The 23,687-nt window shown below is 37.2% G+C and overlaps 1 protein-coding gene across 7 annotated transcripts in view; it reads left to right on the plus strand.

Moving 5' to 3' along the window:
- Positions 1 to 23,687, plus strand: part of DENND2B (DENN domain containing 2B) — a 161,162-nt gene that overhangs the window by 111,052 nt on the left and 26,423 nt on the right. For all 7 annotated transcript variants that reach the window (XR_014493850.1, XM_083374321.1, XM_083374322.1 and 4 more), the window contains 8 exons: positions 887 to 1,035; positions 3,841 to 4,056; positions 4,955 to 5,051; positions 6,073 to 6,117; positions 9,408 to 9,592; positions 11,625 to 11,734; positions 12,697 to 12,766; positions 19,863 to 19,940. Coding sequence is in view for 6 of the 7 variants with exons in the window: in XM_083374321.1 (XP_083230447.1) it covers positions 887 to 1,035; positions 3,841 to 4,056; positions 4,955 to 5,051; positions 6,073 to 6,117; positions 9,408 to 9,592; positions 11,625 to 11,734; positions 12,697 to 12,766; positions 19,863 to 19,940 (950 nt within the window). In the remaining variant the exon portion in view is untranslated. The remainder of the gene's footprint in view (positions 1 to 886; positions 1,036 to 3,840; positions 4,057 to 4,954; positions 5,052 to 6,072; positions 6,118 to 9,407; positions 9,593 to 11,624; positions 11,735 to 12,696; positions 12,767 to 19,862; positions 19,941 to 23,687) is intronic.

Raw genomic sequence — 23,687 nt, forward strand, 5'->3', positions numbered from 1 at the left:
ATAATTGGGGTAAAAAAGAGATTTTCAAAAAGATGTGGTATTGCCCTTACAAATGTTATGTACAATTTATATCCCGTACTTATACCCAAATAGTCCAAGCGGTCATAAATAGCAGTATAATCTTCTATTCATAGGAAAGGGCAGAGAACTTTCATATTTGCAATCCAATACATCCTGGAGAAGGCTCCTGCGAGTCCCTTGGACTGCAAGGCGATCAAACCGGTCAGTCCTAGAGGAGATCAACCCTGACTGCTCTTTAGAAGGCCAGATCCTGAAGCTAAAACTCAAATACTTTGGCCATCTAATGAGAAGGAAGGACTCACTGGAGAAGAGCCTAATGCTGGGAAAGATCGAGGGCAATAGAAGAAGGGGACGACAGAGAATGAGGTGGCTGGATGGAATCACTGAAGCAGTAGGCGTGAGCTTAAATGGACTACAGAAGATGGTAGAGGACAGGAAGGCCTGGAGGAACGTTGTCCATAGGGTCGCGATGGGTCGGACACGACTCCGCAGCTAACAACAACAACAACAACAACATACTCATTCTTTAGAAAGTATTCACTGAGCTCAATAGCGTTTCTGAATAAAGTCTCATATGTCTGGTTCTCTTTAAAACTGTTATGTGCTTAATGTGTGTGCGCTTTAAATTCATGAACAAAGCTTGAGCTGTAGAGGCTCAGAGAGCAATCTTGTGAAATCTTTTTTTTTTTAAATGCACTGTCTTTCATAGCCAAAATCTACTCCAAGTACTTCCAGCTGCAGTTGAAAGATGAGTCACACTGGAAGCTGAGGAGGTTTGCTATTAGCCTTTCTCTTAGTTCACATGATATTTTTTTTCTTTAACATTCCTATCTGCTTTTCTTTTCTTGAAAAAAAAATTGTAAAGGAGATTCACCCAAGGAAAATCCTTATGAGGATGTGGAACTGAAAGCCCGTAATGCAGGCCGAAAATCACAACAGCTTTCTGAAAATTCCCTGGATTCTTTGCACAGGATGTGGAGTCCACAGGACAGGAAGTACACAACTCCTCCACAGGTAATAATAAATGTACTGCACAGCATTAGGTTTTATTTGGACTGTGTGTTGTCGAGTGTGGTATTTATTTTCTTTTCGCAAAAAAGATCAGCAACGGGAGAATAGCTAGACAATTTAATCACATAAGTATATTAAACTGAGAAAGGGACATGATGAAAGAAGGACATTTAACAACTTTAATCTAAAATCTTTAAGATGTAACTTTGCTGTTCTTTTTTAAATGCTGATACAGTATTGTGAAATTGCTAATATTCTGTACATTAACTTTTTTTCAATCTTGGAATTCCCAGAAATAGTTATTGAATGCCCTCTAAAAACAAAAGACCATTGCTTGGTTTTCATTTTTTTCCTATAATTTATATGCAGCCCTCTCATACTTAATGTGCACTATGAAGATGCTAAAAATAGCAACTAATAAAATCTAATTAGCTTGGGAAATAATAGAACACAGCAAAAATTTCCATAATCAGCTGCTTTACTCCTCATCCCCACAAACCCATTTTTACTTTATAATGGCCATTCCGATCTTTATTATATTAAAATGTCTCAGTATGATATATTCCCAGATAAATTTAACAGAAAACAATGGGATGTACTGTATTTTCAAAGAAATGCCTTCAGTAACCTGGAAGAGTATGAAGCATTTAACACACAATAACCTATTGTAAAACAATTGAATATGTATCTGGCCTAACTTCTTGATTCCACTCAGTTTTATATTTCTAAATGTAAATGTACTTTAACTTTCAGCTCCTCTGAAACTGGACAAGTGTCATTCAAGAACTGAAAATGCAATTGTCTGAGGTCTGATGTTTTAAAATGTGTACTACATGTAAGGGATAGATTGAAGTACGTGAACAATTGATTCTAGCTTTCAAAATCAAAGGGTTACTTATAGCAGTTTTTCCATGAATTTATATTCAGAAAAAGGTCCCATTGAATTTGTGGCATTATTTTTCCAGGATAGCATATCTCCCATTGTAACTGGACTACTTTGTATAAATATTTTTGTATTCCCCATAAAAGAATGTGAGGTGATAGACTAGTTTTGTTAATATTCTATTTTATTTTATGTGCATTAAAAACAGTTGCTAGTTCATAATTCATCTCTCTCAGAGATTGTTATTAAAGCATCAGCTTTTACAATCAAGCAAAAATATAGCAAAAGAGAAAAAAAAAGAGAATCGAGCTTCAACATAACAAAAAATAAAATACCTTTTACCACATTGTTTAAACCGGGAATGTTTTTCATAGCCATCAGTTACAGCTTGTAGGTAGGGTAGGAGGAAAGCTGTGTTAGCCAAGTCAGCATATGCTTTCAGGGATAAAAGCCTTTTATTATGAAAAGGTGCTATCAGACCCTTTCTGATTTTTAGATAGACAAAAATGCTTGCTAGAGAATGCTGTAAAACAGCGGTGCCATAAGAAGAGCCTATTCAATCAGATGCAAATCCCATTAATGCAGCATGTTTATATGTAAATAAATAAATGAATGGCTTCAAAAATTCATAAGGACATAATGCCATATTATCCCCTGCTTCCTTCAGCTGATATTCCTGAACATTCTGTATCAACCCTGAGATTGGAAGTAATACATACCTATCATGATATTAACTGTCTGTCTCCCTCTTCTTCAAGGGTTTGTTTCAAAGACTCTCTGAAGCAGAATCTGGAACTGTGCCCTAAAACAGCAACTTCTAATTGCTCTTTTATGCCCTATTCAATAGTGCTTCTTTATTTATTGCAACAGCACTTAGATTTATATACTAACCCATAGTGCTTTGCAGCCCTCACTAGGCGGTTTACGACATCAACATATTGCCCCCAACAGCCTGGATCCTCTTTGTACTGACCTTGAAAGGACGAAAGGCTGAGTCAACCTTGAGCCCATCCTTAACTATCTCTTCTCTATAAGTTAATGATAGTTTCTTTTAAGATTTCCTCCCAGAGCTTGATTTCCAACACTTTACATCTTTGTAGTCATTTTCTGAACTTGCTTTAATTTAGCTATGCCCATTTTGAACTATGGTGCCCAGAATTGTTTACAATGCTCCATATGGATCTAATGTCAGTAGAATAGAAAGGAATTTCCCATGATATGGATTCTGGGGTCACTGCATACCAATAAATAGTGGCATATGTATGGCACATGTAATACAATATCCCATGAGCTGCACTGGCTGCTGGTGTGTTTCTGGGTGAAATTCAAGGTGCTGGTTTTCACATTTAAAGCCCTACATGGCTTGGGACTGTCTTTTTCCAAGCGTTTCTATCCCTCCAACTTGATCCAAAAGATTGGATCAGTAGATCCCATCAGCCAGAGTGTTGACTGGCAGGAACTAGAAGATGAGTTTTCTCTGCTATAGCCTTCTGGAATATTCTCCCCTCAGAGACTAGAATGGCCCCAATCCTATTGGCCTTTCACAAGTCTTTAAAAACATGGCTATGTATTCAGGCCTGGGGCTCAGAATGTGTTAAAGGCCTCATTACTTTGCTTTAGTATTAGCTGATTAATCATCAGGGTTATTGTTTGTATTTTTTTATTTTTTGGGTGTTTTTACAATTTTAATGCTTTTTAAATTGATTTATTATTTTAAAACTAAGCCATCCGGAGTCATTTGGTTGAATTGGGTGGCTATAGAAATCAATTAATCAGTCAATCAATCAAAACTAATGCAGAAGTTTAGCAGCTGTGTCAGATTATTAACTTATATTCAACATGTTTTATTTTCTATTAATTAAGAATTCAGTCAGGCCTTCTCATTATCTTCAGTAGATATAATTTTATTTTATTTTTCTTTGTAGCTACCTTTAAAGCCTAGCAGCCAGTCCCTACGAATTGGAAACTGGTCAGAAAGGAAAAGCCATCGCCTGCCACGTTTACCCAAGAGGCACAGCCATGATGATATGCTCTTGCTGGCCCAGCTTGGCATCCCTTCCTCTCCTTCTAGCCTGAATGATGACAGTTTGAGTACTACAAGTGAACTTCTATCTGTGCGCAGGGCTCGCAGAGTCCCAAAGGTACAGTAATGGCTACTGCTTCCTCCTCCTCCTCCTCCTCCTCCTCCTCCTCCTCCTCCTCCTCCTCATCTCCCTGTCTCTCTCTCTCTTTCTGTCTCTGTCTGTCTGTCTCTCTCTCTCTCTCTCTCTCTCTCTCTGAATTATTGATTGTAAGTAAGCTCTGTGCTGTATTTGTTGGGTTATTTTACACTTTTCCTTCTCAGTTGTAGACTGAATAACTATTTCAGAATGTAAACTACCTTTCCTACTTTGAATCCAAATAACTCTCCATCAGCTGTTCAAACGACATACCTCATATTCATTTAACCCCAAAGAGCCAGAATTTATCTGTGGCTAATTGAAAGCTAATTAGCTGGATTCACTGATCTAGTTTTTGTGTTCACGAGAGAGGCTATCTAATTAAACGTGCCATGTGAATAGGGACAATATGGCTATGCATAATAATTATTTGGATAAGTCCATAACACTAGGAAAATGGAAGGAAAGAAAGAAAAAAAGAACAGTAAGAGAAATTGAATTGATTAGGGGGGTGATTGAAAGACCTGAGGGTCCAGATTTGGGACAGATCATCCTGGAGAAGGTCTATCTTACCAACTTGCTGGCACACAATCAATCAAGCAATCCATCAGTGAAATTAAATGCTGGAAATCATTTGAAACAAGTAAGGTCAGTCTTTAGTCTACGCTACATTTTGGGTCACTTCTATATATTATGTCCCTCTATTGAATTTTGGAACACCTATTGTAGAATCTTTTTGGAATGAATTTTGAATATATGAAAATATGTTTCTCATATTTATATTTAACAATCATAACAGTTTCAAATGAAAGAGAATTTCTGCTTGATTTATGTTTGTCCTGAATTTCTGTATGCCAATGGTTCTTTGCTTCTTTTACAGCTGGTGCAGAGGATCAATTCTATCTATAGTGCAAAAAGAGGGAAAAAAAGATTGAAGAAGCTTTCAATGTCCAATATTGAAACAGCATCACTGCGAGGTATAGCACAGAAATCTTTTGGATTTATAGGAAAGTGTTGATTATCACTTACAGAAATTACTGTAATTTGTTAGGTAGTTCGGATTCCAATATTTCCTATGACAAACACAAAGTTGTAAGATTAAATGCTTGTTTCTTTGCATGTGAGGGATATATGAATAAGTTATATTTTCTGACACAAGTCCTTGATCAGTTCTTTACATACACCCAATTATTAGTGCTGGAGTAACCTGGGGAAAGCTAGTATAACTTCACAAATCTGTACTGTGTAAAGTGAGGAGCAGCTGTTTTTCATTGTACCTTGGAATTTGTCCACTAATTTCTGCAGTGGTAGTCCACAAGCGTGCTTATGGTGAACCAATATATTCAATTATCTATTTATTGTGTGAAACACATAAATACAATAGCAGGATTTATTAACTAGACCTTTCAGTGTGTTTTTTAATATCTGTTAATTCTGCCTATAACTTTTATTTGAATTCTGCCAATGTAGAAGAAATGATAGAAACTCCAAATGAAGCTTATTCCCAAGCTACATGGATGAAGCTTTAGGATGAAGCTTTAATCCTGCTCATGATGGAGAGCTGTGTGGTAGTTCCTCATAGCAGCTGGTGGTGTGGGTGTAGTTGTTTGCTTGACTCAGAGCATTTTACTAGAGTGTACACCTCTTCCTTGAACGTCTTGAAAGCTGCTTGCTGGGAATGAATCAGAGTTTGGCTACTGTGATGGCCCTTATGTTTTGTTCAAACTGGCATTTTTCATATCATTAATTGATATTACTCAGCCAACTTAAACTTTTAAATGGTTCCTCTTTACAATGTAGATGTTGCACAACTTCTTTCAATACCTAAATATTTGGATGAGAAACATCCAAGAGTTTTCTAAATGCAGCATAGACATGCTCAAGCTGTCTTTTCTTAAACACTTGCAAATCATGAATCATTTTCTACAAAGAAAAGTTTTGGCACGTGTTCATTGCAGTGCATCTTTGCTAATAGCAGAATCCTCCTGTCTTTTTCAGATGAAAACAGTGAGAGTGAGAGTGATTCAGACGATAGATTTAAAGGTGAGAAATTCGTCAATTGTTTTTCCTAATTACATTATGACCCAATGAAATTGGGTTGGGGACAAGATTAGTTTTTTTTCCCCTCAGAGAACACAGATTTTCTTTTTCTTTTTAGAATATTAAAAAGTAACCAGAACTGGTTTGATTAGAAATAGCAATGGGATAAAAGAAATGGACTCTTGTATGTGGTTTTGTATACCGGGTAATCGGAAACAATTGTTTGTACCTCTTTCAGTTATTTTAAAATATACTGAGTATTAAGTCACAATATTTAACTCACCTTGTGCTGCTGCTGTTTCAAAATATGCTAATCAAATACCTTTGAACTCTAGATCAAAGAGGCAAAATACTTCCAAGAAAGCAAACCTCAGTTTTAAGGGTAGAACAGATTTTGCAAAGGATAAGAAATAATTCATTTATCTGCCAAATGGAATTCTGAGCTTCATATACATAAAACATTTTTATTTGTGAGGGTGGAGTAGGAAATAGATATATTTGAGTTAGAAATATTTGTAAACAGACATGTCTGGGACCCAACCTCACTTGCTGTTTGGTGGCTAATAGTTATTTTCTGCAGAAAATTCTGGATCTTGTCCAGCTTCAAAACAGCTAATGCTGCAGTCTTAAAAATACAAACCCTCAAAGGGACAACAGCTTCAATATTGAATTATATTGTTCTAGCGATGACACCTGCTGTTTGCATTTAAACTATGCTCTCATTTTAATACTAAATTTTAGATTAATTAACTAATAACATGGGCAATCAGAAATTAGTAGTATGAAATTTTCGTAAACGCCCAAAACATTTTTTTTATTACATTTATATCCCGCCCTTCTCCGAAGACTCAGGGCGGCTTACAAGCTTAGCATTTTGCCTATGCCAACTGAAATGACTTGTAAATAAAATACATTTTCCTTTACTCTAGCAGTTCCCTGCACATATTCTGTAACCCTCTGGGATATAATCAAGACTTATAGTCCTGTATTAGTAATCATGATAGTAAACTTATGAAGTTTACCAGTATTATTATCCCCCCCGTTATACAGTGAAAGGAAAGAAACCCCTTAAAGGAGGAAAATATTTTTTATGAAAATACTTCATTATTTTTGGCCTTTGATTTGCAGGGGTCCATTATAGTATTGACATCACAAGGAGCCAACATTTCAGTCCCTTTAGGTTTTAGGATTCCTCCTTTCCTCTTAATAGATATAATTACAGGAAATAATACAGGTGTGTTAAATGTCATAGCCTTTTTTTACAACATATAGCACATCAAATCATTGTATTGTCACTGGCAAGAACTTGTGGAAAGGTTGGCCTTTGGGGGGGGGGACTGCCAAAAAAAGGATAAAGCTCCATATGGCTTCTTCCTGATCTAAGGTAAAAACAAATTTATTGCTAAACTCAACTAAGAGTTGGACTAAATTCTTCTCAGCTGTGAGCACGTGCTTTTCAGCAATATTCTAGTCCTGTCTTTGTGCAGCCTCTTAGCCATAGAGAAAGTTCCCAATCTGAAGGACTGATTTTTAAGACTTCTTTTCCATATTGACTCTGGCCATTTTTAGAATTCTTTTTAAAAAATGAAAACATTGTGAAATTACTGGGCACAAGCAGTTTTCCTTCCCTGTATCTGTTTTTGATGTCATTGCTGACCGCCTGTCAGATCTATCTAACACTCTCTCACCTGGCCAGTAAATATATTTTTATGGAGTTATTTTCCCAATTAGTGCCAGACTTTCTTCTATTTCAAATAAATTTTCTTGCCTGAGATTGATGCCAGTCACTATGGTATGTTTAACTTGAGTTACAGCAGAAAACTTGAAACGTGTTGTGGCTAATTTTATGGAGTGATATTATTAAAATAGTATTATATATTTTTGTTACTAACATAGAGCCTTGGTGGAGCAGTGGGCTAATGCCTCCTTAAGTAACACCAGCTGCCTGCAATTAGTGCAGGTTCGCATCCCACCAGGCTCAAGGTTGACTCAGCCTTCCATCCTTCCAAGGTAGGTAAAATGAGGACCCAGATTGTTGGGGGCAATTAAGCCGACTTTGTAATAATGCCGCTTGGGGTGTGTGTGAAAGCCCTAATAAGCAGGCATATACATAGAATGAAGGCTACTGCTAAGCTTGTAAGCTGCCCTGAGTCTTCGGAGAAGGGCGGGATATAAATGGAATTAAAATAAAAATAAAAAAAAATAAAAATAATTGTCCTCAGAAATTATATCTTGCTTATTTACTTGCTGGATCTTGCTGCAATGTATAGGGAGCAGATATTCTATAAAATCAGTGAACCATCAAAATGATCATATAAAACTGAAATACTGGTCTCTATATGTCTGATCTGCAGTTAATAAATCCTGGCATGTGACTTATATTACCTTGGAGAGATACTTTCTTCTTCATTCCCATTTGTTTTTTTAACCAGCTGCAAAATTATTTTGAAATTTCAGTGTTTCCTTAATGTGTTGTGTCCCTGACCTAGTCTTAACTCCCGCTTGTTTTGTTTTGTGGAATTTGAGTTCTAAGTTCAATCAATCAATTTATTTATTTTATTTGTATTCCATCTTTATTATTATTATTACAATTAACTCAAATCAAATGAAAATATCCAAAACACCTTCCTCCTATTTTCCCCACAACAACAGCTTTTATGGCTAAGGAGGGACTTGAATTCACAGTCTTTCTAGTCTGGTGCCTTAATCACAACACCAAACTACCTCTCAGTTCCTATAGTTCTGTGTGAAAAATAATCTACAGATTACATGTGCATACATGTCTTGTTTAATAAGATTGTCCATAAACATAGCAAGGTTAGTAGATGCAGAAATCTGGAAATGATTTCATAATTAGTAATGTATAAATTATTAGTATTTAGTAAAGAAAATCACTAAACTATAGAATGTATTATTTATTATAAAGTTGTTTTTATATTTATTAATTAAGAAATTGATTAGGATATGTTAGGTATGACATCTGTTATACAGTATATGGTGCTGTGTAGATTGAGGGTTTTAATCATTTAGATCATGGGTGTCCAACCTTTTAGCTTACCTGGGCTCCATAGAGAGAAGAGGATTTTCACATAACAATTATCAAGTTTACGTTCTTGTGGGGCTGCATTACTAGGGATACATGCTACACGTGCACCCTGAGACATGAGTTGGACATGCTTGGTTTTGATGCTGTATGTTTTTTTTCAAGGACTTCTAACATATGCAAAATGCCCCCAATTTCAGATGATTCACACAACCACCAGCTAATGCTTTTTGTTTTTTGGAAATTCCAGCTCATACCCAAAGGCTTGTACACATCCAGTCAATGCTAAAGAGGGCTCCTAGTTATCGAACTCTGGAACTGGAGTTAATTGAATGGCAGGAACGTGAACTGTTTGAGTATTTTGTGGTGGTTTCTCTTAAGAAGAAGCCCTCTAAAAATACATACCTTCCTGAAGTCACATATCAGTTTCCAAAGGTAAAAGTAAGAATTCCTTTTAATTATGAGTCAGTTCTATACAGGTAGTCCTCGAGTTACGAGTTAATGGAGGCTGCACATTCCATTCTTAACTCAAAAACTCGGAGTGAATCTCGTAACTCTAACGAGATCACTCCCTTGCTCGTTAAGATGCACACAGTTTGTTAAGTGCACATGAGGTATCTCGGGGTGGGAAAAGCCATGAAGGGCCTAGTGATGGAATAGGCCCCCAAGGCCTCCCCGCCCCACTTAAGATACCTCATGCTTCCCCCTCCCTTCCTGCTGTGCCAGACTCCTTGAAAAGATCCGTCTCCTCTCTGCTACAGTTTCTGCCTTTGAGGGAGAGGAGAGTTGATGGAAGCTCCTGGGTGCCCTTAATATCGCGCAAGTTCAGGCACCCATCCTCTTTTGCAGAGCATGGGAGCCTGAACTCTTGCGGTGTTTGCTCCCGCCCCCAACTCCTTTCCACCACTGCCGGAACAATTTTCAACAGGACGGAGACCTTGAGGAAACTGGAAGCTCCATATGCATGCAAATATGCACACTTAGAAATGGAGCAAATTGCTCCATTTCTCAAGTGCCCCACTGCCAGTCATGTGGAGCTTCCAGTCTCTGTCAGGTCTCCATCCAGACACTGAAACACTTTTTATCCCAATGGAGACTTGACAGAGACTGGAAGCTCTGTGTGGCTGCCCGTTTGTGCTTAGAAACGGAGCAGAAGGCTCCATTTCCCAAGCGCCCCATTCCAGGCATACAGAGCTTGCAGTCTCTTGTCAGGTTTCCATCTGGATAAAAAGTGTTTCAGCGCCTAGAGAGCACTTCCAAATGCAGCCAATCCCTGTGTTTGGAAGCGCACCATAGGTGTTGAAATATTTTTTATCCCAACAGAGACCTGACAGAGACTGGAAGCTCTGCGTGGCTGTTTCTAAGGCCGGTGCGCGTGAGCCATGTACGGCATTGGTTCCTGCGCCTGGCCGTCTCCAATTCCATGCTTTGCCCCATAGGCATGCAAATGAAGCAAACACTCTCTTCCCCCCAGAATGGAAGCTTCCGGGGGCCACGATGTCTTTTGCAGAGAATTTGTGTTTGAACTCACACAATATTATGGCACCCAGGAGCTTCCATTGTTGGTGCAAAAAGCATTTCCAAGCCGACTCTCCTCTCCCTCAAAGGGAAAGAAACTGCGGCAGAGAGGAGATAGATTTTGCAAGGTAAGTGACTCCGGCGCTGCAAGAAGGGAGGGGGAAGCAGTTCTGAGAAGGGGGTGGAAATAGGATGAATATTGCAGTACCACTGCGGTCGCTTGTAAGGGCGAACTACTGCCATGGTGTTGCAATATTCATAATTTTGCTCGTAAACAGTAGGGGACGCTGATCGCGTAACTTCAAACGAACATTAAGTGAATGCTCATAACCCAGGGATTACCTGTATTACTGTCATGAGATCTGTTTACTTCATTTATTGTTAGGTCTGTTTCTACTATGGTATTTGGAACACTGCTAAATACATTCATCATTAATGATGATGAATGTGTGTGTGTGTGTGTGTGTGTGTGTATACATATATACATATATATATACATATACTGTATATATATACATATACTGTATATATATACATACATATACATACATACACGTGTGTGTGTGTGTGTGTGTAGTAAAAAGTCTTATATAGATGAGTGACAATGGTATTAGCTTTTACTTTTGGAGGAGCTCTTTACAGCCTTTGCTGCCTGTCCACCATCTTGGGTCTGACAACGGTATTAAATATGGAATCTTTTTATTATTGGCATCTTCCTAAAAAATACTACTTAAAAATTTGCTTCTATTATTTCCCTTCGTTTTGCGACATCATTAAACCTGAAACTTTGGCTTCTGATTTTCTTTAGTTTTTACAGAAATGGTGAGTGTAGCTATCTGTAGAGGAAGGGAGAATCATGCTGTTGAATTCTGAATTCCTAGTGTTGTTTTCAAAAGATTAATTTGAGTCTGTGCTGAATGCTGCTGGTGTTGATTTGTTCAATCAACAGCTAGAAAGACCCACAAAACAAGTTCGTGAAGCTGAAGAGCGACTCAAAGCCATTCCTCAGTTTTGTTTTCCAGATGCCAAGGACTGGAGTCCAGTATCTGAATATAACAGGTGAACTGCTCTCCTATCACCACAATACTAGCTTTTCCAAGTAACCAAGCTTGCATAATGCTTACCCTTGTATTCAACTCTAGCAAACTACTAGCAATCTCTCTATAATTTCTGTTATATTATTCCTCCTCATCCAGTTTCTCACATGAAAAGTTAGGAACAGAATTATGAAGTTTTTCCAGATTTCAAGCCATTCTACCATTTACTTCAGTATATTTGAACAAATATATTTTGAAAGTTGTAACTTTAATGCAACTGTTAATTATTTCACTTGGATTTAATTGAAACTGTGAGGGGTTTTTTTTCCCCACTATAGATTTTTTAAAAAGTAGTTTATGCTATATACAGTACAGATGACCATTTAGGATTGTACTGCTTTTAAATTATTATCTATTACCATTATTTTTGCAACTTAAATCTGCAGGAGACAGCACTGGGATTTAAAGTACAAGTGGGATTTTTGTCTCTTTTTTTTCCTTTCCCATTTTGACTTTATTATTGGAGAGGATTTTTTTTAATATTAATGTTTTTGAGGCTTGACACATCTGTTTTACTTTTTGCTGATCGCAGCCAGACTATAGTATGGCCAAACTGTAACAAGCGGATCTGGACTGCAGAAAAGGGCTATGTGTGAGCTGTGGATTGCCCACTTCTACTTTTGCTATATTTCTGTTTACTTAATGTTTAGTAATAAGCTTTATAGTAATAAAATTGAATTAATTTTAAAATTAATTCCTCATTGCTTCTCATTTTCAATACTGTACCTATTGACACGTGTACATATTGTCTGGTTAATAGCAAAACCTGAACAGATAAGGTTGATAAATCAGAAGTTTTATCTGATTAGAAGATATCCGACAACATCTGAACCTGAAAAAAAAGATTAAATTAAAGGAAAAGCAGAGGTATTCTTGGCCCTATGTTTAGTAATAGAGTATAACCTGTACTAATTTTTGTTGCAGTGAAACATTCTCTTTCATGCTGACTGGAGAAGATGGCAGTAGAAGGTTTGGCTACTGCAGGAGATTACTGGTGAGTATTATAGTCTTTTTTAAAAGTACTAAATTCTGGAATGCTAAGCACATCACGGCAATAGTTTCAAAAAGAAAAATATTACAAGGTTTTGTGCTGGTTTATTTATTTATTAATCTCTCTCTTTCTCTCACATACAACAAGACAGTAAGAATCTTCCTCAAGAACTCAATGGGACTGGAAGACAACACTAGAAGACAACTCAAGACAGATCACAAGTAGCCATCAAGTGCAGCTGTGGCATATACCAAAGTGATGCACTGTCCTTGCTGCTCTTCTGCACAGGTTTGAACTCTTTCAGTCAGGTAATTGTAAGGACTGGATATGGATACAAGTTCAAGAGTGAAATTAGGATCAGACTTTTCCTCTACATGGGTGACATCAGGTTGTATGTAAACAATGTGTTGTATGTAAACAACAGCGACTCACTGATTCATCTGACATGGATTTTGATGTCATCCATGTAGAAGAGATGGCTGATCATAGTTCCACTCTTGAATTTGTATCCTTTTCCAGTCTTTATAATTACCTGACTGAGGGGATTCAAACTTATGCAGAACAGGAGCAGGAACAGTGTATCACATTGGTATATACTACAACCGCACTTGATGGCCACTTGTGTGAGCTGTCTTGAATTGACTTCTAGTGTTGTCTTCCACAGTCCCTTTGAGTTGTTGAGGAAGATTCTTAGTTCCTGTTGACTTTGTATAGTGTCAGGCATTCACAGATCCATGTGTGTGGCATTCAGGTCATAGACTTTCCTGTAATCAATCCAGGCTAACCGCTCAGATTGCTCACCTTAGCAATCATTTTGATTTTCATTTAAAGAACAGACTGAGTTTGAAGATGGTCTAGTAGGATAAGTGTGGCTGTCTCAGGGGAGAACATTTCAATCAGATTCCACGAACAGAGAAATGATCTATTCAGAAAAGGAGAAGCTAACGGGCTCTCCTTTTCTACAAGCACTTAAGCAGAGACATCATAACCATTTGTTATGGATGCTCAACTTGCATTTTGCACTGTAGATCTTGTACTGAACCTAAAATAGCTCCTTTCAGTTCTATAATGAGCCAGCTAACCAAAAGACATTGTATGTTATCTCTTTGTTATGTAAATACTGTATACAAATCTTAATGTTTATGATCTTGAAGGGAAACCCAGCTTTCTTGCCAAAGGAATTGTATTTGAATATTTTATTATTATTATTGCTGTTACTACTACTACTACTACTACTACTACTACTACTACTACTACTACTACTACTATTGATAGTGTCCTGTAAGGTACCATATAAATGCTGTTCATAGTAAATATTGTAATTAAAAATAAATAAGACACAAATAAGATAATTTAACTTTCCAAGATGCAGGGTATTTTTTTCCCTGAGTCTCAGTTTCTGTTTGGCAGATATAACTCAGAATAGAGTATTTCTGGAGAAAACCTAAAGAGAAATGAGAAAGCATATCCTCATGTGATGATACAGTGCTCTCTCTGGATGGTTCTTAGAATAGTTTCAGCAGCAAAGATTGATAATTTACACAAGTGGAGCAATTCACAGTGGATTCTGGACACTTACTAGGTTGGCAAAAATGCTGGTGGGGTTAGATGGAGGACCACATGGACACCGTGAGAGCATGTGGAACTGCAGATAACTGCTGCTATTATACCAAGCTTTCTATTTATTTATGTTTATCTAGTCTTGTATTTATTCTTCCTTCTGATAATGTACATTCATACTATGCTTTCTGATCTATGCAATGTGATCTGAATTTGTAATAAGTGCATAATTTAGAGGGATACAAAATAATGTTGGCACTCTTATGTTAAGTAATGTCTGGCACTGTCAGGTTCTACTTCCAGTCCAATTTTTGCTTAATATTTTCATTTCAGGAAAAAATACAGTTAGACAAGTACAGTTGTCAGATTCCTGCAAGTATGAATAATACAGCATGGTCTCATTTAATAACTAAATGGTTTATTGCCTTTACATAATTAATTGCTTTAAGGTGGTTCTGATGAGTGCCATTAAATGTCTTTTTGACAAATTCAACTTTGATTTCTGGTTGGCTACTGTACTTTTGTTTGTATAGCTGTCTGTAGTACTAATTAATTAAATTTTAATAGGTGTTCCTGGTATCTTGAATCTATAAAGTAGCAATTATTTGCGATCCCTAGAAGTTTGTTCTTGCTTTGCTTGTTATATAATGTATTTCCTTACTTATACAGAAATACCCCTGCTAGATGAGATCAGAAGCTTAGCTAGTCAAGCCTTTTTTCCTATGGGAGTCAGATAATGCATCCCAAAAGCCCACAAACAGAACAAGAATTCAATAGCTTTCAGCCCTTAATTGTCCCACAAACAATATTAAGAGGCAAGCAGCCTACTGTACTTATTTTATCTGTAATGAAGGTCAAGAAAGAGTTCCAGATATAACATTGTATCTAATTTCAACAAAAACAGCGAGATTTAATTCTGAAGAAGCTTTTCAGGATTAGGCTTTATCCATGTTGAAATTCTTATACAAGGAACTCCGACAACAACACTTGTGCCCACACCCCAGAAGACAAACTCAGGATCCAAAAAGATCTTGACAAACTTGAACAATGGGCCCTATCCAACAAAATGAGTTTCAGTGTGGAAAAAAGCAGTTTTACATTTAGGCAGGGAAAAAAAATGAAAGGTACAAGTACAGATTAGGTGAGACCTGGCTTTAAAACAGTAACTGTGAGAGGGACCTTGAAGTCCTAGTGGATGATCACTTGACTATGAGCCAGCAATGTTCAGCAGCAACCAAAAAAGCTAATCCTGGGTTGTATAAACAGAGGCATAGAATCAAGATCACGTGAAGTATTTGTACCGCTTTATAAAACCCTAGTAAGACTACACCTGGAATACTGCAGCCAATTTTGGTCACCCTATCACAAAAAAGATGTTGAGAGTTTGGAAAAACTCAGAGAAGAGCAACTAAGATGATCAAAGGCCTGGAGACTAAAAGATATGAAAAACGGCTGCAGGACTTGGGTTTGGCTAGTCCAGGCATGTCAATCTGCCGTCTCACAGCCCAGATGCATCATACTGAAACTGTGCCCACAGTTTCATTCCCCACGGCAATGGGGAAAAAGTCGTGATACGTTGTGCGATGTCACATGACGTCGTGAGTTTGACATGCCTGGGCTAGTCTAAAGAAAAGGAAGAAATAGGGGAGGCATAGCAGTATTCCAATATTTGAGGGGCTGCCACAAAGAAGAGGGGGTCACGTTATTCACCAAAGCACCAGAGGGCAGGACAAGAAACAATGATTGGAAACTGATCAAAGAGAGAAGCAACCTGGAATTAAGAAGAAACTTCCTGACAGTGGGGACAATTAACCAGTGGAACATCTTGCCTCCAGAAATCGTGGGCTCTCCATCACTGGAGATTTTAAAGAAGAGGCTAGACAGTCACTTGTCTGAGATGGTATAGGACAGGTTCTCCTGTTTGAGCAGGGGGATGGACTAGGAAGATCTCCAAGATCCCTTCCAGATTCTATTCTGTTCTGTTCTGTTCTATTCATCTTGAGTGAAGGGATAGGCTCATAGACTTACAGGAAGATTGGTTTGAGTCAACTTTAAATAGATTATTTTAAAAGAACCTTTAAACATTTAAATAGAAGTATTAACTACTGGGTGTTTTATTGTAAGGTTTTATAATATCAAATGCTTCCTTATTTAAAATCCAAGATTGATATTTCCAGGTGGGAAAAATTGATTTTGATGATAGATTGGGGTGTATATTTGTATTTACTATTATGTAAAGTTGACAACAGTACAAAGATTGTATAGAGTTTTGCACTGGTGACTCATACAGTTCATTATTGGGAAGCTTCTACTCAATTAATGAACAATTACTGGTTTCACTTAGCACAAAGACTCTTTAATTGGGTGTTTCATGCCTTTCCAGAGTCTTTTTTTTTACAAGGCAGAACTATTAAACTAGACTGGAAGCTGCTTATTTAAGTGAAATACTACATTGGATCCTTACCTATAATTGCTCTGTCTTGATACAGGCAGGAATAAACAATATATAAACGTTCATATAATAAGTAATCTGTTGAATGTCTGGGACAAATAGAGAAAAAAAGTACAGTAGGTCCAGATTCCTATACCATGCCTACTTTTTTATTAAATATTCAGTAAAAATCTAATAACTCATTTAGATTGCAAAATGTAAGTATCAATAAGATAAAGATTTTATTTTAGAAGGTCATAAGATTGGTTTAGATACTTTCAGATTGATAGTGTAGGACTAAAGGTACTACAGAAACAAGGGGAAATAGCGAGAGTCTTGACAGAATTAATAAACCTTATAGTGTATAATTTGAAATATTTGTTAGGCTGGGTTTATAAATTATTGGTAAGGTATGACTCAAATCCAGAATAAATAAAAACTCATCATTCAGTGGCTGTAGAATTTAATGCAGAAATAGAGATGAAACGGGGAGGAACATTGGAAGAAGAATATTAAATTTATTCCAAATATTACAGAGGATTGGATAAGAGGTTTTATTGTTGGTATATCATACCACTTCTCATTGCTAAAATGGATAACAATAACAATGATTGCAAAACTGTTAGAAATAGTTTCTAACAGTTACTGTTAGAATAGATTTACTGTAATGAATAGATTGGGTTATTTTTAAATATTTGGTAGCAATATTGTAAAACTAGAATTTTATAAAATGATTCCTATTAGACTAAAACTAATTTTAAAAGTAAAATTAAAATTAAAAAAATAAAACTAAATCATCCATTTAAACTCACAATATTCTTAATCTTATTAAACCATATACTTCCTTTACGTATACTGAATTAGCTTTGTATATATTAATTGCCACGATATTTCTTATTGGTAATATTGTATGGTATCTTTTTTGGAAGAATGGCTAACTAAATTTTGTGGGAATATGCTTCCCCGTGCTCATGTCTATATTAATTTCATTTGCACAGGAAATTCAAAGCTTACCCTTTATAGCTGTCCTAGGCATTGTTGATCATGTAATAAGAAATCTCATTGTGTTTTGCACCTTAATTGTGGAAAGTGGATAATTTGGATGGCCCATGGCCACACAGGCTGTTTGACATGCTTCAGCCTCACTCACTTTTAGTAGGAGTAAGTGGGATGCACAGAACTTTATATTATACAATGGGAAGTAATTCAGATGATTCATTTGACCAAGGAAGTTATATGAAAACATCTGAGCAGAACCAATGAATTTAGCCATGTACAGATGAGCTGCATGAATCTGCCCTCAGATTCAGGTCATTTCTGCTTGAGCCCTCCTACGCTGGATCAATAAGGCTTCACGGAATGGTGGCTATCTTGTGGTATCTGGAGATGAACCTTGGTAGAAAGGTCTCCTTTGTCTCAGTATACTAATCAAGATCACAGCATGCAGGTTTCCTGTAACTACAGAACTCAAATGACTCACATTAACTTTATTACAATCCAACCAGTTGGTCTGCTTAAATATGAAAAAGGCTTTGTTTTGGGAAAACAAACTTATCTGAGAAATAGTGAACTTGAAGAGATCTTGTTTTATTTATTTTTTCCCAGAGTCATAGATTTAGAAAGAACTGAAAATATCAAATGGCTTTTCCCATCCACCACCAACAGAGTTAATAGAAGTAAAAGTTTCAGCCAGTCCAAAGCCTTTCCACTCTAACGTGCTCCATTCTTTTGTCATCATGATATGTAAACACAATATGAATCAAATTGGTAAAAGGAAGTTAACTAAAATACAGGCCATGAAGGAAGAGACATTTGAGACTTAAAGATACTTAATAAAAAAAGAAAAGTGACATTATAAATTTTAAGATATTTCTCTTGAAAAAAAATAGGGGGCCACAGCCTTTGATTAAACTGTGAGCATTGTTCCTGCTATTATATAGGATCCAGGAATGCAGTGTTTTTACTGGCACTCAAGAAGATAGCTCTTAGCTGGTAGCTGTCCAGGACGCCTGGCATGCTTTCAACATTCCTGCAGATTTGACACAATGATTTTAACCCAAATCCCACATGCTGGATATAATCACTTGATGCTTTTAGAAGGCCTTTTTATACCTAATATGGACAAAGAAGGATCCTATTTTTTCAGAAATATGACGCCCACTAAGCAGCAGGTCTTGATCCAGAAATACATTCATCTGTGTTCACTTAGTAACACAGAGTTTTTATGATTTTTTTTACTGTGGCAGCTTGTACACCTGCTGACCGTCTCAAGCTCTTCATTTTGAAACATTGATCTGAATTATATGCAAAGAGCATATGCAATAATTTGATCACCAAGGGTATTCACTGACAATAAAAACCTTTTGAAAGAGCCATAAAAGGGGGGGGGGGGTTAACAAGATTCTTGTTTAAATTCACCATAGCTTTTGATTTAATTGAAAAGGGAAAGTGTTGTATCTAAAATAAGGAACACAGAAGTATCCCTTAAGGGATTGATTATTCCCTGTTTGTTGAACCTGGGCCATATCAACAGGATATAAGCAAGCAATATTTTGTCCTCATAGTGATTGCACCGTTGGGCAAGAGAAGGAAAATAAAGCCAACCTATTTAGACCATGCCTTGGTTCCTGGAATCAGTCCTCTGAAATATAACTGTTTCCTGATTGTATTCATTGGTGTAAGAGCTCTGTTATGGATTCTGATATTTTGTGGATTCGACATGCATATTCATTAATGAAGTTCAAAGCAGCAAACTCTATCACACTACATTTGACCACAGAATGATACTACCGTTTATCCCGCTTTTTCAATCTTCCTCATGAGTGGACTGGATGACTTCCCTCCATGTGCCAAGGAAAAAATGTAACTAGGTTCCAAATTGCAGAAGTTGTAATTGTGCCTGGTTTGACTTGGAAGAATGCTGGAGTATCTCCATTGTACAGCAGTTGTCACAGGAAAAGAGGGCTCTTCGTGTACTTGGTTTTCCATCTTAGGGAAAGCAGTGTTACTACTTTGATGAAGAATGACAGAAAAAGTATGCAGAAAGCAGAATCATATTTATAAATGACTTAAAAGGTGATTCACATCTCATTTTTTTCAAATTGGCAGCCAAGTGGAAAAGGACCACGCCTGCCTGAAGTATATTGTGTCATCAGCCGCCTGGGTTGCTTCGACTTATTTTCCAAGGTAAGCTGGTCTTTCAGCATAGTCTTTGTTTGGCTGCTTGTAGAAAACTTTTGTTCAAGAATGAACATTCTTTCCTTGATGGATGGTAACAGTATCTTGGGATGATTTTGCCGCATCATTTATGTGATTTTATCAAGGAATGTTGTATTATTTCTGTGTCTGAAATACAGGTCTTGATGCTTTTTTGTTTCCTAAAGTTACTTTGGTTGAGTTGCAGTTCTGGTACATAAATGTGAAATGATTGGGTGGTAAAGTGCTAACGCATTATTTGTTTATTACCAGAAGATTTAATAGTTGCACAGAGTTCCTTTTCCCAGGACATGGTTGTAGGCTTACTGCATATTCACAAGCTTGCAGGCTTATAGAACTGTAGGGTTACAGTTTATACTACCTGAAATAATGTACCAAAAGAAACAATTGCATACACACTGATTTAGAATTTACCAAGTCCTATGTAGTAATTTCTCCCCTACCCTATGCTAGAGATTGCTAACTAGGGATGATCTATGCACGGTCACTCACGCGCTCGTGACCTCTCGACTAGACTACTGCAACGCTCTCTACATGGGGCTGCCCTTGAGGACCACCCGGAAGCTCCAACTGGCACAGAATGCAGCCGCGAGAGTTGTGTTGGGAGTTTCCCGATACTCCCATGTCACACCTCTGCTCCGTGAGCTGCATTGGTTGCCAGTTGTCTTCCGGGTGAGATTCAAGGTACTAGTAATGGTGTTTAAAGCCCTACATGGCAGGGGTCCGGAGTACCTTAGGGAACACCTGCTGCCGGCGTCAACTTCCCTCCGCCCTGTGCGTTCCCACAGAGAGGGACTCCTCAGGGTGCCACCGGTCAGAGAATGTAGATTGGTGGCCCCCAGGGGGAGATCTTTCTCTGTGGGCGCCCCGGAGCTATGGAACCAGTTACCGGTTGAGCTCCGGATGGCGCCCGATCTTCGCTCCTTTCGCCGCGATCTGAAAACATACCTGTTCGAACAAGCCGGCCTGGCCTGAGGGGGGATTGGTGGGGTTTTTTATTATTATTTTATTAGGGTTTTTTATGAATGTACCAACTGTTTTTATGGGCATGTATTTAATTACTTTTTAATTTTTGTAACTCTGTGTTTTATTCTTGCCCTGTACACCGCCCTGAGTCCTTCGGGAGAAGGGCGGTATAGAAATGTTAATAAATTAAATTAAATTAAATCAAATGTTGAAACAAAACTCTAGAAGCTCAGTTAATCTGATGCTTTGTGGGTGTTTTGACCTTAATAACCATGGTTCCCTATAGGTTGGAAATTTTAGGTGAAAGCTCGTGGGGAAGGCTAGGATACAGAAAAGATCCCAAAATCTTTTATGTTTCTAAAGGAGGCGGTTTTACCTCTCTCCTCATAGCATATGAACAAAAGCAATTTTTGTGTATTTTTAACATTCACGCAGTGGCATGGAGCACAAGAATGAGATTTAAGCTTAAAAATGTGTGTCATAGACCAGACGAGCTATGCTTCTCCTTGAATACTTGAAACTCCTTTCAAATTGAGTAAGCATAGTGCATTAATGACTGAAATGCAGTAGGCTAAAGAAGTAAACAAATTCTTACCCATTCGTACAGTATATGCCTTGCTTAGTGATGGCCTTTCTAAGTATGGCTTGACTTCTAATCTAATCATGCTAGTCATTGTTTAGATGACTAGATGGATAATGTGTAAAATCTGTAATGTCTAAAAAGGTAACCCTGTCCAGACGGAGTTGCAAAGACTTACAGACCAAGCTTTGAAGTTCTGTTGTTTTCCCTGATTGCCTGGTCTGCTTGGGCTAAGTAGCTGCAGTAGCCTTTCAAGACCTTTATCTAGTAGTAATGTGACAAAAATCAGATCAGTGGCCTTCTCTGGCTGTGAACTCCCTCAGTAGGCAGTGAGCAAGAACTCCAAGTCTTACTGCCCAAATCCTTAGTTTAAATTCCTTAATGTCTTATATTAATCAATAGATGAAATACAGTTGAGATGAAGCTTCATGCTGCAGGTCCACTTCATTCTTTTGCATTTTGCAAAAAACTAAAGTTAGTCATTGGTCTTTTGTTGGACCAAATAAAATTAATTATTTATTTCTGGCATTATTTTTATATCTTCTATTCTTACTGGAATAATTTGAAATAGAAATTAATTCTTGTCAAAATATTGCCAATTTGATTTCTGAAATTGCAATTGCAACTGCAAAAATCCCTTCCAATTATCTTTTTCTAACAGGTTCTTGTCAACAAAATTAAAGTAGAGAAGGGGCAACTTTGTCTTATCTCTTTCATCTTTTGTGATAAAAATCTTACTTACCATTATCTTGATTTCCTGTTCACTATAAATACTTTTTATCCATGTGAAAAACTTTATGCTGCAGTTCAGCTTCTTCAAAATCATAATATAATGTGGCATCCCAAGTTATCAAAAGCTTTTTCACATCAAGAAAAATTATAGCCACCTCTTTGTTTTACGAATTTATATAATCAATAGCATTTAAAGTATTATGTACTATCCAGTCAATGTGTCAACTTCTGAAATGAACCTAGCTGAAGCCAGGTTGCGTTTCTGTTCTCAGTTGCCACACAGGTTGGGGGGAAAGGTGGGAAGAAACCGAATGTATTGTTAGACTAAACATGAAGCGGTCCCATGGGAATCAAGGTCATTCCGACAGGTGCTGGAAGATGGAGAGAAGGAGGGTCATGGAGCCCTCCAATTGCCTTCATTGGGTAGCACGATCAATAGCATAGTAGAAGGGAGGGAAGTGTTACATTTAGTTACTTTGAATTCCTGGGGAAATTTTAGAGTTGGTTTCACTTTTGACCGTGCCAATATTATATATCCAATAAACAAGTTCTTTGAACCTCGGAGTTCTGATTTGTTTGAGTCCATTAGTTGGAATCTTGACACAATGTCAAATACATAGATATATTTTTCTCCATGATGATCTATCCCTAACTTGGTCTACAGTGGACTCATTGCTTCTGTTACTGAGTCTATCCACCTTGCTAACCTGTTTCCTTAGTGTCCAACATCTGCTTCCATACAGTGTCACGGGGAATACCACTGCTTGAACTACTCTGATCTTTGTAGGTCACTGTAGGTACATCATAGCATTGAAATATATTTTCCAAGTCTTCATAATTGCTCTACCATGTATTAGTCTATAGCAGCGGTAGGCAACCTCGGCTCTTTTATGACTCATGGACTTCAACTTCAGCTATACTGACTCAGGAATTCTGGGAGTTGAAGTCCATGAGTCATAAAAGAGCCGAGGTTGCCTACCCCTGGTCTATAGCATATTTCTTGACTGCTTCTGTCTTTATTGTTTTCTAATCCTAAAAGTCTGAAGCTATTGATTACCTGGATAACTTCATTGTCAATTTTAAGGTTTATTATTAAATATATTGACATTATATTTAATTTTAATCCCATTCTGTTCACTATGCTCGACTTTTATTAATATACCTTGCAGATCCTTTATTTTTTCAACTATCAACATATCATCAACATAATGCAAATTATTAATGTTTTTGTCCCAGTTTTAAAAACAAGCTCATCTTCTTCTAATACAACTTCCTTTAATTTATATTCAGAATATAACATACATTTTCATAGATTTTCAAGATATATCTGATATTATATCTCTTACATATTTTCAGGACAAATCCAGCCTGATCAGGATATATTTAACTGCTTTCCAGGCATAACCATAAAAAGCTTGTTATATACATTCAGTAAAAAG

This window comes from Vipera ursinii, assembly GCF_947247035.1.
Source record: "Vipera ursinii genome assembly, chromosome: 1".
NCBI lineage: Eukaryota > Metazoa > Chordata > Lepidosauria > Squamata > Viperidae > Vipera > Vipera ursinii.